The 17,299-nt window shown below is 49.6% G+C and overlaps 1 protein-coding gene across 5 annotated transcripts in view; it reads left to right on the top strand.

The window, feature by feature from the left end:
* The window catches only part of RECQL4 (RecQ like helicase 4), a 65,438-nt gene that overhangs the window by 27,048 nt on the left and 21,091 nt on the right, over nt 1–17,299 (top strand). For all 5 annotated transcript variants that reach the window (XR_012901158.1, XM_075919953.1, XM_075919952.1 and 2 more), the window contains 6 exons: nt 1,883–2,006; nt 4,768–4,801; nt 6,295–6,404; nt 6,598–6,741; nt 9,158–10,338; nt 13,155–13,254. Coding sequence is in view for 4 of the 5 variants with exons in the window: in XM_075919953.1 (XP_075776068.1) it covers nt 1,923–2,006; nt 4,768–4,801; nt 6,295–6,404; nt 6,598–6,741; nt 9,158–10,338; nt 13,155–13,254 (1,653 nt within the window). In the remaining variant the exon portion in view is untranslated. The remainder of the gene's footprint in view (nt 1–1,882; nt 2,007–4,767; nt 4,802–6,294; nt 6,405–6,597; nt 6,742–9,157; nt 10,339–13,154; nt 13,255–17,299) is intronic.

The following is a 17,299-nucleotide window of genomic DNA, read 5'->3' as shown; positions in this document are numbered from 1 at the left end:
CAGCGCGCGCACGGGACAGCAGGTAGCCCAGGTCAGGGACGGCTCCACGTGCCGCTTGGCCGGGTGGGTGAAAAAGGGGGGTCTCGAAGGCGGGCTCTGGATCAGACCCGGCGGCAGAGGATCACGGGAGGCTGGACGGAGGGGAGGAAACCCGATGGTGGTTTCTCAGGGGCTAGGAGCGAGGGGCTACTTCTCCGGGGGCGGGGCTGAGGAGCTGGTGCCCATTGCAGGAGGCGGTCTGGTTGCTGTGGCACAGCCTCTGGGTGACGCTGTGCCGTGCCTAGCGCGCTGCCCTGGTCCCTGCAGTGCGCCCTGAAGAAACATCCCTCTCCCTTCCACGTCTGGTCTCTCTCATCCACAACCCAGAGCAGCACCGCCCTGCCGGGTATCAGTCTGTGGGAGCGTTGGGCACTGCTTTCCAACTTCCTTTACCAAGTGATAACGTGTCTGCTTTCAAACCAGCTTTTCCCATTAAAATGCATGCCCCTTGTTCCATGGGGCTATGTTACAAATTGTCACCTCATTCCCTGCATGATAGGAGAGCGATCACATCTCTTCAAGTGTGAGTGTCTTAGGCTGAACATATTGCCAGGATTATGTTGCTTACAATTTTCATCACATTGCGCAGGTGGATATGAGTTCTCAGCAGTTTCCCCGTTCTGGAGCCCCTCCTGCAGGACTAGGACAAGCACCACCCCCAATTTCAAACAGTGATTTCTAAAGCCAGAAATGTCTGCTATTTTGGCATCCAGGAAACAATTTCACCATTCACACTAATACAGGTGTTCACGTGTAGTGTATCAATGTGTTATTAAATAATAACTGAATAAAATAATATTAAATAAATAATTAAAAACAACATCCATGTTTTGATTGTTTTTTATTTGGACCTCAAGTGTGTAGTCGGCCCCCGAACTGCTGTTTGATAGTTAATGCGGCCCTCGGGCAGAAAAGTTTGGAGACCCCTGGTCTAGACCATTCCACAACCTCCCTGGGCAATTTATTCCAGTGTTTGTCCACCCGGACAGTTAGGAAGTTTTTCCTAATGTCCAACCTAAACCTCCCTTGCTGCAGTTTAAGCCCCTTGCTTCTTGTTCTATCCTCAGAGGCCAGGAAGAACAAGTTTTCTCCCTCCTCCTTTTAGATACTTGAAAACTGCTCTCATGTCCCCGCTCAGTCTTTTCTTTTCAAAACTAAACAAGCCCAGTTCTTTCAGTCTTCCTTTGTAGGTCATGTTCTCTAGATTTTTAATCATTCTTGTTGCTCTTCTCTGGACAAGAGAGATGCGTGTAGTCTATTGCATTCTATAAGCTCTTGCTTATTGGTTAATCGACTACACTATTACATCCTTAGTTTAAAGTAGGGATGTTAAGGACTAGTTGACTAGCTGACTAGTCGCTCCCCCCCCCCCTTCTGCGTCTATCAGATAGAGGCACCAAGAATGGGATAAGGAGTACTTCAAAGCGGCAGCGCCACACAAAGCCCAAGATCAGCTGTGTGGTGCTGCCCCTTAGAAATGCTGCCACAGCGTTTCAAAAGCGGCAGTGCTGCCCTATCGACTAATTGAATAGTCGATGCAAAAATGCATTTTTTTACATGCTACTTAATTACACGCTATTTAACATCCTTAGTTTAAAGTGGCTGCAGTTGCTGTGTAGTAAGGGTGTTGGTGAGGCGGCTGCAGGCTGGGATCTGGTGGCTTGACGGGCCCGATTCGGCCCACTAGCCCCCCCGTGCTACCTCACCCTGACTAATCCCTCCCTGACTGTCTATAGATGGTACTTGTATGACTATTGCATAGTATTCACCAGCAGAAAGCTGCGTGGTGTGCATATAGCTTCCTCTGAGGAGGATTACCTGAAGATCTATGTAATATTTACAGCTGCTGCAGTTCTTCAGAGCAGAGCTAGGCCTTTGGAGCCATGGACAGATACAACGAGGTCAAAGTCCTGCTGAAAAAATGGGAGATGACATTTCTTCAAGAGCACCAGAAGAAACCGAGCAAGGTACCTGTGCAGGGATGGGAGGGAATTTGACTCAAGGAATGAGAGGCCTCTGAGTAACCTTGCAAAAGAAAAATATACAAAGAGAAGTGTAGCTTGACATCAGCCAGTGCTCATCTGTACTGGGGATTAGGTAGCCCTGCTGCTTCGTGCACTGATTTGAATAAAGATTAAAAGAGCTAAATCTCGAGTTTGGCTGAGCAACACCTGGTGTATCAACTCTCTGCAAGTTTAAATGCTAAGGAGGGCCAGAAACTGTTTAAGAAGGTATGAAAGTGACATAAAAGGAAGGGTGGAATGACAAGGAGAGAGGGGAATTTTAAGATGAAATAGCAGTGAAGAATTCTTAATAAGTCTGTTTTTCAGTAGGACAGTCTCCCAGCGGGGCTGGAGGAAGTCTTATCACATGAGAGATTCAAAGATTTGTATTTAGATTATGGTAATGTCTAGAGTCCTCGCTTGAAGTCAGGCTCCATGGTGCTCAGCAGCTCTTATGCTGCGTAGAGGAGCCCTGTAATTTTTTTTCCTGCTTGTTTTAGCATTAGAAATTCAGGTTGTGTCTATTTTGAAGAAGGGATGGCTAGAGAACTAGTAGGTTCTCGCCATCGGCGATATCAAAGAAATGTAAACCTGGATTAATTGAGAAGGGGAGTGGCCTTTATTCACACTGTTTAAAGCTTGTTTTGCTCACCTTCATGTAACTCCGGTGCCTAGTGGTTGGAAGAAAAATTCTTGTGTGAAAAGAACCTTGTCTGCCCTCCAGGTAAGGGCTGTGACAAAAGCTGCTACTTTGCATCTCCGCATCCTCCAAAGGAGACCGCCAGCAAAGCAGGGGAGATGAGACTTGAAATTCCTGACATTTTAAAGGAGAATGACCGAGTAGCATTTCTTTGCATCCTTTCATAGAGAAGCCAAAAAGGACAAAAATCCATTTTTCCTTCCGTTTAGGTCAGCTGTAAAACTAGCTGGATAAGACACTAGTAATCATATTAGTAACATGAGTGCCTGGCTTCTGCAGTCAGATCCATGCGGTTGGATCTTGTGCCTGTGCAGAGCCCCTTGGTCCAGGGTCTGGTTGCAAGACTGAGAACTAAGTGCTGACACAGAACTTGTGTTTTTCCAAGGTGGTGGAGATACTAGCTAGCTAATCTGCATGCTCTGGGAGATGGAACCTGGCTGGCTCTGGGTCACTCCATGAACCTGGGAAGCCTGATCTGTGGGCATGCTGGGTTCTCTGCCAGTGGGACAGATGTACCAAATCACCTAATGGCAGGCTGCAGAGAACTGTCCTGCTTTCGTTCTCTGTGCGCAATTCTCCCTGCCTGGGGGATCCAACAGTCTGTGGGACAGAGTGTGGTTCAGCTGTGCAATAAATATCCCGGATGACCAAGATCAGCAAGTCCAAGGTCAAAGTGATGCAGATACGATGTGTATATTTTAGCTCCTTTAACTTCACTAGGACCGTATCAGTGCTGAAAGTGAAGTGCATGCAAAGTGTTTGCAGAGTCAAGGTCTTTTTGCTCATAACAGCCTGTTCTTGCACTGTGCTCCAGTAGGGGGTATTGGTGCCCAGAGCACCACAGATGTTTAAAAAAAAAAAACTTAAAACTTGGGCTGCACAGAAAATTGGCCTTTTCCTTTTCCAAGTAGCCTTTTTTCGAAAAAACGTCACCTGCGTCTAGACTACAGCCACGTTCTTTCGAAATTAAATCGAAAGAATGCGGCTTTTCTTTTGACGGTGGTACTCGTCATTTCACAAGGAAGAAAGCCTTTTTTCGAAAGTGCTCTTTCGAAAAAAGGCATTCTTGAATGCAAACGGGGCTTTTTCGAAAGAGAGCATCCAGACTGCCTGGGTGCTCTCTTTCGAAAAAGCGGCTCACTTTTTCGAAAGAAGAGGTTGCAGTCTAGACGCTCTCTTTCAAAAGAGGCTTTTTCTATTCTTTCGGAAAAGCCTCTTTCGAAAGAGGCTTGTAGTCTAGACGTACCCTCTGCCCAAAAAAAAAAAAAAAACCCCAAGACCAAAAAACCCCCAACTTTTTTGTCAAGCAATAAAGGCTGAGAAATTGAAGCCCCATTTCCCTCCTAACTGTCTCCTAAGGTGTGTCCTTTCAAGGAGGTTAAGAGGCCATATCCTCTTGTGGTTTGGGAATTGCTAATAATTAATTGTGGTTCTGCCGTTGGCTCCCTCTGTTGTCTAGGCCACATCTCTGAGTCATTATGTGCCTCAGTTTCTCCTTCTGTGACATAAAGACGATACTTTACTACTTCTCCAGGATTAGAGAGGTTATTGAAATGTGTTGAACAGGCTTTGCGCATGAAAATGCGATGTGCGAAGAGTTGTTATTGTGAATTCTACTATCATCGTCAGGAGACCTGGCCTGTTACTGCACCTCTGCCTCTGAATTAGGGGCTAGATGAGATGGCATCACTTAGTATTTAGCTCACTGACATGTAGACAGTGTCGTGCAGAGGAGCACATGCACCAGATGGAAGAGGGAGTGAGTCTCTGTCCCAAAAAGCTTGCAGCATAAAAGTCTGAGCAAGAACACTGTACAATAAACATGGAGGGCTGATAGACAGTGTCGAAGAGAAGAATTCTCAGGAGTCCTTGAAACAGGATGCTTAGGGCACTTGGCGCACAGGGTGGGAAGGTGGTTCCAAGTGGAAGAAGGCAGCACAGTGAGCAAGCTGAAAGGATAGAGCCTCTGTTTAAACACATCTGCTCCCGGTATCAACACCTAACCGTTTGGTGTTTATTTTACAGACTGATCTGGAAAAGGCTCCAGAGGAGACAAAAAGTAAGTGGAGCTTGCCCTCCGCCCCAAACTACACAGCTGCTCCATGGGGTCGAGGTGGGTTGCCTGTGTCCCTAATGAGGGATCTGTCCATAGGGACAATTACCATTGATGCCAAAGGAGATAAGGCTTTGGCTAGAGTTGTCCTGGAAAAGGTCTCCTTTCCCTTGGGGTGATCTGTAAGTAGGGTGGCTCTTCGCCCTCATACAGCTCTTCCTCGGTTTCCCCTTCTGTGAACTTGAGATCCTGCTGCCCAGCTTCCTTGGGAGCTTTATTAATTTATATAAAGTGCTCTGAGATCCTTGGAGGACGCTAGGCAACAGTGCAAGAATTATGTATGCGGCCAGAACATAGGAAACAGGCATTTTAAAGTAAAAGTTTATTTTAGGAGAAGAGAACATTGTTCAGTCTTAGACCTGCAATATTTCCAAGCCTTTAATAATGTATCTTTAAGCCTGGAAGTGTTAGTTTTTAATTGGCAAATGTCAGTAATGTTGGATTTCTCCTTTACTCAGAAACAGCAGGGAGCCGAAGAAATTCTAGAATTATTCCTATTGAAGTCAATTGTAGTTAGGGGCCCAGTCCCATAAGGCACCTCAGCCTGGCATGTGGGTGACGTACTTGGATGGGATGAGTGTCAAGGGTGACTTGATTTCAGCACATTCTACCTCGTGCTTAGAAAAAAAATCTTAGGGCCCAGTCTTGCCTAGATTTAAACACACAATTAACTTTATACCATGGAGGTTTCCGCTTAAATCAACAGGCCAACTTACGTGCCCAAATGTAAGCAGGTTTGCATTTTTAGGGTTGGGCCTAAGACGCTAAAAATGGCCATCAACTATTATGCCTTAATTTCTCTATTTGTTGCAAATCTCAGTACCAATAATTAAATATTGCATAATAATGAGGATCATATTGCTTTTTTATAAATTCCAGCTAATGTAAAAAGTTAGCTGTCAAAAGTCAGGGAAGGGTCTTTGGATGTGGTTTTTGAGGTACAAATCCAAGCCCTCCAAACTTAAATCTACAGAATTCTTGTTTTCTAGGGAATGGAACAATGCCTTCCTTTGCTAGTCTGTTACTGCCTGGAGCATAGGTTCCCAAACTGGGGGGGGTGTGGGGGGGTGAAGAAATTCCAGGGGGGGTGCGAGGCGACTCAACTTCCCTCATCAATTCCCCCTCCCCCTCGAAAGAGCTCGGTCCATCCAGTAAAAAAAATTCAGAAAATACCATGTGAAAATGGCTGTCTTAAAAGGGCAATGCCTACTCTGCTCTTAAAAGGGCAAGTTCTTTACTTTTTTTTTTTTTTTGGCTCAACAAGTATTGCTGCAATTTTTCGGGGGCGGGGAGTGTGAGGGTTTCTCAAAAATCAAAAAGGGGGCGTGATGCTGAAAAGTTTGGGAACCACTGGCAGTTTCCAGCAAAAATAAGACCATGGAGCATGTTCCAGCTACTTTTATGAAATCTACTTTTCTAATCCTTGTTTTAATACACAGAACTGTACAGAGAGTATAAAGCACTCAAGCAAGCAAGAGAGCATCAAGGCCTCCCTGAATCCAGCTCAGTCTGCCAGCAAACTGCTAAAGAAACCCCAATAGTGGAACAGGTAACCAAGGGACTCTTGTGTTTTGCTGAGCTCAGCAGCTTCTTGGCATCTCTTTCTGGGTGTTGTGACAGAAGGCCTGATTCTGCAGAATTTGCACTGGGGCTCCAAAGCCCCAGGGCCTATCATCCTTCCACACCCGAGCTTTGGAGCCGCAGTGCTCTCGCTCGCTGTGACTGTTTTTTCTTTATCACAGGCACCTGATTCGGGTTGCTGGGGCGCGCATCTGAATCGAGAGCAGCAGATCCCCAAGCTGAACCACCGAGACTGTGACACACTAAAGGCATCTGCGCAGTATTTTGGGATGAAGCTGAAAGCCAACCTGGGAGCGGCCATAAAGGTCTGGGGACTCAGAGAAGGGGCCTTGGGTGGTCGGGTATCTTCTGCGTAGTTCTGACAGCTTCCAAAGGACTTGCATTTAGGTGATCGGCTGAGGAGAGGAGACGCTGCTCTAGCACCCTGAATGGATTCACGAGGCAGAATCGTGCGCCTGAGGCCAAAGTGGGATCCACTGAATTGAATCAGGCAGAGGTTCAGTCTGGGTGGACCACAGCTCTCGGGGTGGGATGCTCTCTGGGAGCCAAGCTTGGATCAAGAGGGCACATTGCATGCTGGGAACTGCGCCTGCAGCTGCCTCTTTAGTACAGAGAATCCGCCTGCATAGTCACCTCCCTTTCATGCCTCTAGGGCAGTCCAGGCTAGTGGCCAGTGCAGCAACCGTGGGATCCTTCCCTGCCTTTGCAAAGGAGACTCTTTCCTTGCACTCAGATGCGTGTGCCAAAGGCAGTGTGGGCAGGCCTAGCTGGAAGTGAAGCTCGCGTGGCAGGCAGTGGAGAGAGAGGCCAGGGGGCGCCTCTCAAAGTTGCTCGTGGCCCTTTCTCAGAGCGGGAGGAGAGAGCCCCGCTGTATTTCCCGACAGAGCCCCGGGGTGAGTTCCAGCAGACCCCCTTAGCAGATCAAACCCGGGAATGCTGCAAACCCCTCCACGAGTTACAGGGGCTCGCGTCAAACCACGCTGAGGAAGATGAGGCTGCCACGTGATCCGATTTCATGAGGCCTCGGTGGCGAGCTACAAACCAGCAGAGGGGTGAGACTGCGCCCCAAGTGCTGCATGAGACGCCCCTTTGGTCTGATTCTGCTGTGATCACATAGCAAGGCCAGGAAAGGGGGGTGATACCTGCTGTTTGTTTTGGTCCCCCTGGTCTCTATTGACTCTGTGACTTGCCCTTGCGTGGCGCTGTTCACAACTCTGGTTCCTATGGGCTGGCTTAAACCACTTTGCTCAGGAGCTGCTACGTAGTGACAATCAGCCTGATATCTGGAACTCCCCTTTAAGAGGCTGCTAATTCCTTCCCGAGGCAAAGCAGGTGTTTTTGGAAGCAATGGAAATTACGTTTGGATATTTACTATCCCATTGTAATATTGAATCCTTGGAAGGCTGCCTGAACAGAGCTCCTGACTCCTTGTAGTCAGTAGAGATCCCCTGACATGGTCCCTGGAGCAAAGGCGTTAATTCCAGTGTCGTGATCAGATTTCACGCTGGTGTCTATGTTCTACACACTAAACGCGACCAATGGGTTCGGTTGGATGCCGTACTCTTCACTTCCTGTCCCAAAGCTTTGGAGCAGTTTGTTAAAGCAGCTGCCGCATTCCACTCCAGAGGTGGCTGCATTTCAGTGACTATTGAAGTGGTTCCTCGGCATGTAGCTGGTGAATCTGGGCTCAGTTCTGCCGGCTCTTGCGCTCGTGCTACGTTATGAATGAGGCCAGTTGTAAGTGGCCCGTAACATCCTTTGGGGTGCTCTAAAAGTGTCACTCGCTCATCTCGGAGGGTGGCCTACGTCGAAAGTGTCTTTGTTCTCACATCTTCCCTTCAGGTGCCAAGAGCTGATGTGCAAAGGCAAGTGGAACCCACTTGGAAGCCATTGGTGCACTAAGGAAAAGCTGCCCAGAGGAGCTGTGATGCTAGCATGACGGGTTATTCACTGGGGGGGTAGATAGAGGTGTGAACGTGAACCCTAGCACACTGTTAACCAATGAGCCTGGGCTCACTGGTTAACCTTCGTGGATACACACAGCCTTCCACACATCCGCCCCACCCCCAGCGTGGGTGCCTCTAATACAGAGGCAGCGGTGTTGGGGAGGGGACGGTGGGAGCTGGTGTGCATGGGAAGTCTGTCCTCCTCTACTCCCCCACTGCTACCTCCCACAGAAGCAGCAGCGTGGGCTGGAGCTGGTACACACTGGGAGCTGGATTTCAAGCTGGCTCTCATGCATACTGGCTCCTGCTGAGCTGACTGCCCTGTCTGAGGAGCACGTCGGGGGGGGGGACGGGGGGGAGGGACAGGAGCCTGCTTAAAAGCTGGCTCCCGCCTGCCTCCCTTTTCCTCACATGTAAATGTGTAATGGCTAAAAAATTCCCCAGTTACATGTTTACACAAATAACCGTGTTTTAACATCCCTAGTTTTTGGAAGCGCTAATACTACTTTGGGGCTTGTTAAAAGCTGCATAGATGCTAACCCTGCACTTGCGGCTGTGCCGGGAAGCCGGTCTTTGCTCTGACGAGCTGGCAGAGCTGATGGAGGCACTGGGAAGCTCAGAAGAAGGAATGTCCTGGAAGAAGCGATTCTGTAGGAGCAGCTTGGCTTTGGGGAGGGGAACAATGTGGAGAAGCAGAATTCCAAGGGTGGCAGTGTAGTGCCTAGCCTAGGCCTGGAACAGCTGAAAACTCACTGCCATTCAATTCTGATTGCAGGAGCGTCCTATAACTTGGAGAACGTCCTTGACTCCCCGAAGGAGGCCAGCTGTGCCCCTGGTGGAGAAGAGCTCGGATGAGAGCAGCCAGGGGGCATGTCCAAAGCCCCCGCGGACACCACCACTGAAAAGCAACACAGCCTGCATTACTAACTCTGATGCCAGCGAACCAGGAGATGATCTTCTCCCTCCCGCAATATTGGGGCTGGCCCCCACCATCCTCTATGCGGGGCTGACGCCGAGCCCTCAGGTAAATAAGTTCCAGCAGCTGAAGCAGACGGTGGCCAAGCGACTGGGCTCCCTGGATCCTGGCTGGCTGGACAGGTGTCAGGGCATCAGGGAGCAAGCAGGGGAGAGACCAAGAGAGGAAAGTGCTTCTACCTCAAATGGCAGGAGCCGAGATCAGCCAGCAGCAGGCCCTGTCCTGCAGGGGAATGCTGACCAACCTCTGCATAGCCATTCCCTGAACCAAACCACAGGAGCTAGGGCTCAGTCCCTGGAAAACGAGAATGTTCCGCTTCTGGGAAACAGTCTCCTGGGGGGCTGGAAACGGCAGAACCAGCAGGATCCTTCTAGGAGAACCCCGCAAGGAGCTGTGCTGGAGGCGGATGATCTAATGAAAGGAGGGGGAGATGCCTGCAGGGCGGCTGAGCAGGGTACTAGTGAAACCCGAGGGAACGGCAGGATGGACTCGGCGCTTGGCACGGCAGAAATCCGCCTTGCCAAAGAACGTGTCAGTAAACCTAAGAATCTCCGGAAGGATGCCCGCATGGGAGCAGAGCAGGAAGAGCTCGGTAACACTTCAGGAGGGGAGGGAGGAGCATCCTGCAGAACAAGGGACAGGCCCAGTCAACCCAAGAAGGTCAAAACGAGCAATAAAAAAAGGCCCCGAACGGCGCCGGCCAGCAGAGATGATGGTGCGGCAGACCCAGAAGATGGTGCTGCGGCTCCAAAGCGCAGGCGGACTAATGCGTCAGCCGGAGACAAGCGCGTCTCAGCGAAGAAGAAAGCGAGAAGGGCTGTCTGTGCGCCCAAGCCAGACAAAAACAACCTGGAAGAGCATGAGGAGTCCGCGGCGGTTGAAGAGAAGGGAAGGGATGTGCCGGTGCTCTCTGAAAACCTCCTTGGAGAAGTCGAAGGGGAGGGGAAGCAGAAATGGAGCAGCACAGCCAGTGTCTGCAGGTGGGTTTGGTCTCTTCTAGTGCCTCAGTCTTGGGGTTGAGAATCCAGCTGGGGAGGCCAAGTTGCAGCCCACGGGGTTGTATGATGTAGGCAGAAGTCCTTGACTTGCGTGTAGACAGGTGGCCCTGGAAGACTAACAGTCCCACCATGCAACGCTCCCTGCTTATCCAAGTGGCCAGGGTCTAGAGATGTGTAACTTGGGCAGCTCTTGCAATTCCTGCAAACCACCTGGCAGTAAGATCAATGGATTAAATTAGATTCAAACTTGCTTGGACTTGAACGGCGCCCTAAATGTGAACTGCAGCTGGGTGCAGCTGGCACTCCAAGGTGATTTGGAGTACTGACTTCAGTACTGAACGAGCGTCCTCATGGCCTAACGTAGCCTTCTTCCTGCCAGCAGCTCTGAGGGGAGTGGCCGTAGTCTGGCTTCATTTGTAAACCGGGGGCCAGATCCCCTCTCGTGTGAAGATGCAGATGAGAGAAGCAGTCAGGGGCCAGGTTACAGCTTTCCAGTTCTCAAGCTGGCCCTAGCATAAAGTGGAGCAGCTTAGAGGCTGCTGTGCCTGTGACAGTTCACTCTGGTCATTGAGAGACCACGTACCCACTGAGAATTGCTCTGGGGGAGCAGAGTTTGATCTGTGTAGCTGGGAGAAGAGTCTGGCTCTTGGCAGTGAGAAGGCAACTAAACCTGCCAGCTGCTGATAGTGGGGGTTGATTCTGATGTAAAAGGAGAAATAAATCAAACCCGGGGCAGGGAAGGAAGCTGAGTGGGAGAGAGGGGAGGCACATGCAAACTGGGAGCAGGCCAGGGTTAGGAGATGAGGATTTTTCTCAGGCCACTAAGGCTGTGTCTAGACTACATGCCTCTGTCGTCAGAGGCATGTAGATTAGACACATAGGCAAAGTCAAATGAAGCTGCGATTTAAATGATCGTGGCTTCATTTAAATTTACATGGCTGCTGCGCTGAGCCGACAAACAGCTGATCAGCTGTTTGTCCACTCAGCGCGCTAGTCTGGACGCTCCCCTGCCGACATCAAAGCCCTTTGTCGGCAGCCCCATTATTCCTCGTGGGATGAGGTTTACCGGGGCTGCCGACAAAGGGCTTTGATGTCGGCAGGGGAGCGTCCAGACTAGCGCGCTGAGCAGACAAACAGCTGATCAGCTGTTTGTCGGCTCAGCGCGGTAGCCATGTAAATTTAAATGAAGCCGCGATCATTTAAATCGCGGCTTCATTTGCCTTTGCCAAAACAACAAATCTACATGGCTCCGTCGATGGAGCCATGTAGCTTAGACGTACCCTAAATGGAGACTGCAAGCAGGAGAGGGTAAAGTAAATGATTAAAACCCAGCCCAGCGTGGTGGCGATAGAAGCTAGCCCAGCCTCGCAAGGAAGCGAGACAACTTTCCAGTCTTCTTGTCAAAGCCCTTCTATGTCCCACTTCAAGGCTCCGTGTCCAGAGCATTTATTGAGGTAAGCACAAGTCAGTGCTGAACTGCTCGGCTGCTTTTGCAGAGTGACTCCAGAGATTCTAGATTAGCTGTGGAGCCCAGAAGGGGAAGAGCAGCAATCAGGATTGCCCAATGGTCCCTCTAATTTTTTCCATTCATGTGCAGAATAATTTTTTTCATGTGCATCAAGGCATGTGCAAATGTGCACCACCAGCAGAAACAAAACCCCTAGCTGTGGGCGCTCTGCAAATGAGCTGGGCATCATTTGAATCTCTCCTGACTGGCCACACCCGCTCACAGGGAACACTGGAACTGACTGTTTCAGAATATCTCCCTCCCTAAGGGTACGTCTACACTACAGAGACGATCGAAGCTGCCATTATTGATTTTCCAGGGTTCAAATGAGCGGGCCTAGTGAAGACCCAGTAATTCCAACTGAGAGGGGCGCCCTGGTCAAGGCCGGTAGTCCTGCTCCCACGAGGAGTAAGGGAAGTCAAAGGGAGAGTGTGCTCCCTTCGACTTCCTGCAGTGTGGACAGCGCCAAAAGTCGAGTTACTGTACTTCGACTTCAGCTGCAGTTGTGTATCTTAATTCGACGTTATCCTGTAGTGTAGACATACCCTAAGTGACTGAGCATGGAGAGCATACTTGAAAAATGGTTGGGGACAGATTCTGTCCCACCCTCACCCAAATCAATGGGTTGCTCTCAGCATAACATCTTATTCAGGGTGTGTGGGAGGGGGACAGAATCGCCTTTCTCTTGGATAATCTCATGTGCCCGACATGGACATGGAGCCAGGACACCTGGGTTCTGTTCCTGGCTCTCTCACCGATGGAGCGCGTGACTTTGGACCACTCTTAAGCCAACGCTTTCAGAAATCACCACTCATTTTTTCACAATCGCCCATTGGCTCTATTTAGAGTTGTGGGTGCTTAACCCCCTCAGCTAGTCAGGACCCAGGGTCTCAAGGTGGCCTTTCCCAAATCAAAACCTCCAGGATGAGAGAGCAACTTTTGAAAATGTGGCCATTAGCGTCTCTGTGCCTCAATTTCCCCTCTGTACAATGGGGATGATGATATCACTGTCGTTGGGGCTTGTGAAGATTAATCATTGTTTCCGCAGCACTTTGAAACCCTTGGATGGGAGGCGCTAGAGAAGCGCAGCGTGAGGTTGGTTTCAACAGTGGGCCGACTTCACTATTTGCATTTCACTCTGCTTAGGAAAACTCCTCCCCGTCTCTCACCATTGAACCATGCTGCCTTCCATGATGCAGTCCAGCTTTCATTGCAGCAGTAATGTGATGCAGGGCATCTTCATGGGCAACCCACACGCTACTTTCTCTACAGTCTGCACTTGCTTTTCCAGGGCCCCTCCGAAGAAGGACGGCAACTTTGTCAGACTCAACCTGAAGAGGAGATCTCACGTTAAAGGTTACGCATTGAGAGGTAACCACCTTCGCAAGCAGGTGAGACGGCCAGTTGCTTGGCGAGTACTAATTAAGGGGAAGCCCCTCCCTTTATAAAGTAGACTAACCCTCCCTCCCCAGGTCTGTGCTTTTTTATATTGCTAACTTCTCCTTCCCTGTCTCCGCTCACCTGCAGCCTAGGCTGTGAGTACTTCGGAATGTTTCACTCTCTGTTGTAGACCCTATTTCTGACGGCACTAGGTATTTATACCCTCTTGCTTGCTAGGTTTTGCCCTTTCATGAAAGGACTTAACAAGCTTGAAATCTACTTCACTTTTTCAAGTGAGTTTAAAGCAGTTTCAGGTTTTACCCTTGCCCCTTAATCCTCCTGCAAGTTTCTCTGGGTTTGCAATCGCATTTTCTTATTTTTGTAAATATTTCCTCTCCCTGTTATTGTGTGACGGATCCATAAAACTGGGAGACAGCGACTGACTGTGCAGTGGGGCTGGGGAACAGTGCAGCTGGCCGGACAAAGTGCTGCCACTTGTATGTAGTAAATGAAAGGAGGGGTGGTGGGAAGGGGGGAGAGAAGAGAATAACATTTGCTCTTTGAACTCAGAGTTACCCTGAGGGCAGAACCAGTGTTCCCTGTAAGCTGAGCACTTGGGCAACCACCCAGGAGAGATTCAAATGCTGCCCAGATGACTTGCAGAGCACCCACAGCTGGCAGCATGTGTTTCTACTGGTGGTGCACATCTGTGCATGCCTCAGTGCACATAACAACAGATCTCTTTTGCTTGAGCAAGTTCCCCATAACCATTTTTTTGGAAAGGGGGTGCACTGAAACCAATCCTTCAGTGAGGATTTGTGTCACCACCTGCCCTGCAACCTTGGTTTCCTTACAAATGCAAAGTGCTCCACTTAGGAAGGAACAATCCGTGTCACACACAGAAAATGGGAAGCGACTGTCTAGAAAGGAATCATAGAATCATAGAATAATAGGACTGGAAGGGACCTCGAGAGGTCATCGAGTCCAGCCCCCCGCCCTCAAGGCAGGACCAAGCTCCGTCTACACCGTCCCTGACAGATGTCTATCTAACCTGTTCTTAAATATCTCCAGAGAGGGAGATTCCACCACCTCCCTTGGCAATTTATTCCAATATTTGACCACCCTGACAGTTAGGAATTTTTTCCTAATGTCCAATCTAAACCTCCCCTGCTGCACTTTAAGCCCATTACTCCTTGTCCTGTCCTCAGAAACCAAGAGGAACAAATTTTCGCCTTCCTCCTTGTGACACCCTTTTAGATATTTGAAAACCGCTATCATGTCCCCCCTTAATCTTCTTTTTTCCAAACTAAACAAGCCCAGTTCATGAAGCCTGGCTTCATAGGTCATGTTCTCTAAACCTTTCATCATTCTTGTCGCTCTTCTCTGTACCCTTTCCAATTTCTCCACATCTTTCTTGAAATGTGGCGCCCAGAACTGGACACAGTACTCCAGCTGAGGCCTAACTAGTGCAGAGTAGAGCGGCAGAATGACTTCACGAGTTTTGCTTACAACACACCTGTTGATACAACCTAGAATCATATTTGCTTTTTTTGCAACAGCATCACACTGTTAAGTCCTGCAGAAAGGGACCTATGGGTCATACTGGACCACAAGCTAAATACGAGTCAATAGTGTGACAGTGTTGCAAAAAAAAGCAACCATGATTCTGGGATGCATTCATGTTGTGAGCAAGACACGAGAAGTCATAATTCTCCTCTGCTCTGCGCTGATTAGGCCTCAGTTGGAGTATTGTGTCCAGTTCTGGGCACCACATTTCAAGAAAGATGTGGAGAAATTGGAGATGGTCCAGAGAAAAGCAACAAAATTGATTAAAGGTCGAGAAAACATGAGCTATGAGGCAAGGCTGCAGGAATTGAAAGAATTGGGCTTATTTAGTTTGGAAAAGAGAAGACTGAGAGGAGACATGAGAGCGGTTTTCAGGTATCTAAAAAGGGTGTCACAGGGAGGAGGGGGGGAGAATTGTTCTCCTTGGCCTCTGATGACAGGACAAGAAGCAATGGGCTTCAACTGCAGCCAGGGAGGTTTAGGTTGGACATTAGGTAAAACTTCCTAATGGTCAGGGTGGTAAAACACTGGAATCAATTGCCTAGGAAGGTTGTGGAATCTCCATCACTGGAGATATTTAAGAACAGGTTGGACAGACACGTGTCAGGGATGATCTAGATCAGTGGTCCCCAACCTTTTTAGGTTGTCGGGCGCCAGGGGGCGTGGCCGTTTGCCCGCCGCGCACTCGGGGGCGGGGCGCCCCCCTTGCCGCGCGCTCGGGGGCGGGGCGCCCCCCTTGCCGCGCGCCCGGGGCCGGCGCTCCTCCCCCCGCCGAGTGCCACGCGCCCGGAGCCGGCGCTCCTCCCCCCGCCGAGGGCCGCGTGCCCGGGGCCGGCGCTCCCCCCCGCCGAGTGCCGCGCGCCCGGGGCTCCCCCCGCCAAGCGCGCTCCCCCCGCAAGTGCCCGTGCGCCATGTGCCTGGGGCCAGGCCAGCCCCGAGCACCTGGCGGGCGCATTGAAATGCCCCCGCGGGCGCCATGGCGCCCGTGGGCACCGTGTTGGGGACCACGGATCTAGATGGTGCTTGGTCCTGCCGTGAGGGCAGGGGACTGGACTCGATGACCTCTCGAGGTCCCTTCCAGTTCTATTGTTCTATAATTCTATGACCTTTTTAGCACCCAACATGACAGCAGGTGGTGCCATACACCCAACTGAGCTACCTAGGTGCCTTACCTTTGCCACCCAAAGACACCAGTTTGCCAGTGTCCCAAGCTTACACCCCCACTGGAATGAGCCCCAACATTATAGTGTCTTGCACTCCCCTGGGATCTTCACTCAAAGGCTCAAGGGTTTAGATAAAGCATAAAGCAAGTGTATTACGATTTCAAGTGATTATAAATGAGAGCAAACAGATCAAAGCAGGTTACCAAGTAAATAAATCCACCAACTGAGCCTATTTCCATACACAGGCTAGAAATGCTGTTAGCCTAGGACCAGCGCTTCTCCTAGTTCAGTCTGTTCCTCAGGTATTGCCACATGTTCTCTTGTGTGGGGAGTGAAGCGAAGAGCTGATGTCACTTCCCATCTTATATAGAGCTTTTCCGTATGGTGGGAGCCCTTTGTTCCAAACTCAGGTTTCATTCCAGGTATCAAAACACAGGTACCAAAATGCTGTGCTCCTATGTCCATCTCCACCTCACTCCAAGCGTGTACATTTTTAATATATAAGGCAGCACCATCTCCCTTTTTTCCCCACCCGTCCTTCCTGAGTAAGCTGTACCCTTCTATATCAATATTCCAATCGTGTGTATTATCCCACCAAGTTTCTGTGATGCCAACGATGTCATAGTTGTATTTATTTATTAGCCCTTCCAGTTCTTCATGCTTATTACCCATACTTCTTGCATTTGTATATAGGCATCTAAGATACTGATTTGATCTTGCCTCCCAGTTCTGCCTTGTCTTGAATAGGTCTTTCACAACCAGCTGTCTAGAGTGGAAGTATCTTGCTTAGTGGGCGTCACCCAGATGTAACTGCATGTGACATACAGATAGTCAGTCAGTATTCCTAGCTTCAGATACAAAAATGATACACCCACACAAATAGGATAGTGCTATTCAGCAAACTGCCACTTTTCCATAGACACCTCACAAGACACGTCTTATACAAACTGCTGCATAATGACATCATCATCATACCATAATCTTACCCTTTGGAAGAATATGGGGGGCAGGGTCACACTGGACTTCAGCCCCAGCCCAGAAATCTACTCAGCAATGAAACAGCCGCACAGCTGATCCCTGTGAGCCCCTGTCAGTTGGCCCAGGCCAGGCGGGGTTGTTTTCTTCGCTGTGTAGACATACCTCGATCTAGTTGGCTTAAAAAGGAGAAGATTAAGGAGTGACCCAGTCTATAAGTACCTAGCTGGGGAACAAATATCTGATGATGAGCTTTTCAGTCCAGCAGAGAAAGGTGTCACGAGAAACCCGCAGTTGGAAATTGAAGCTAGACAGCTCAGGCTGACAATCAGGAGTATGTGTTTAGCAGGGA

The sequence above is a fragment of the Pelodiscus sinensis genome, chromosome 2 (assembly GCF_049634645.1).
Source record: "Pelodiscus sinensis isolate JC-2024 chromosome 2, ASM4963464v1, whole genome shotgun sequence".
Lineage (NCBI taxonomy): Eukaryota > Metazoa > Chordata > Testudines > Trionychidae > Pelodiscus > Pelodiscus sinensis.
Note: the sequence above shows the minus strand (reverse complement) of the source record. Positions and strands in the feature narration are given on the sequence as shown.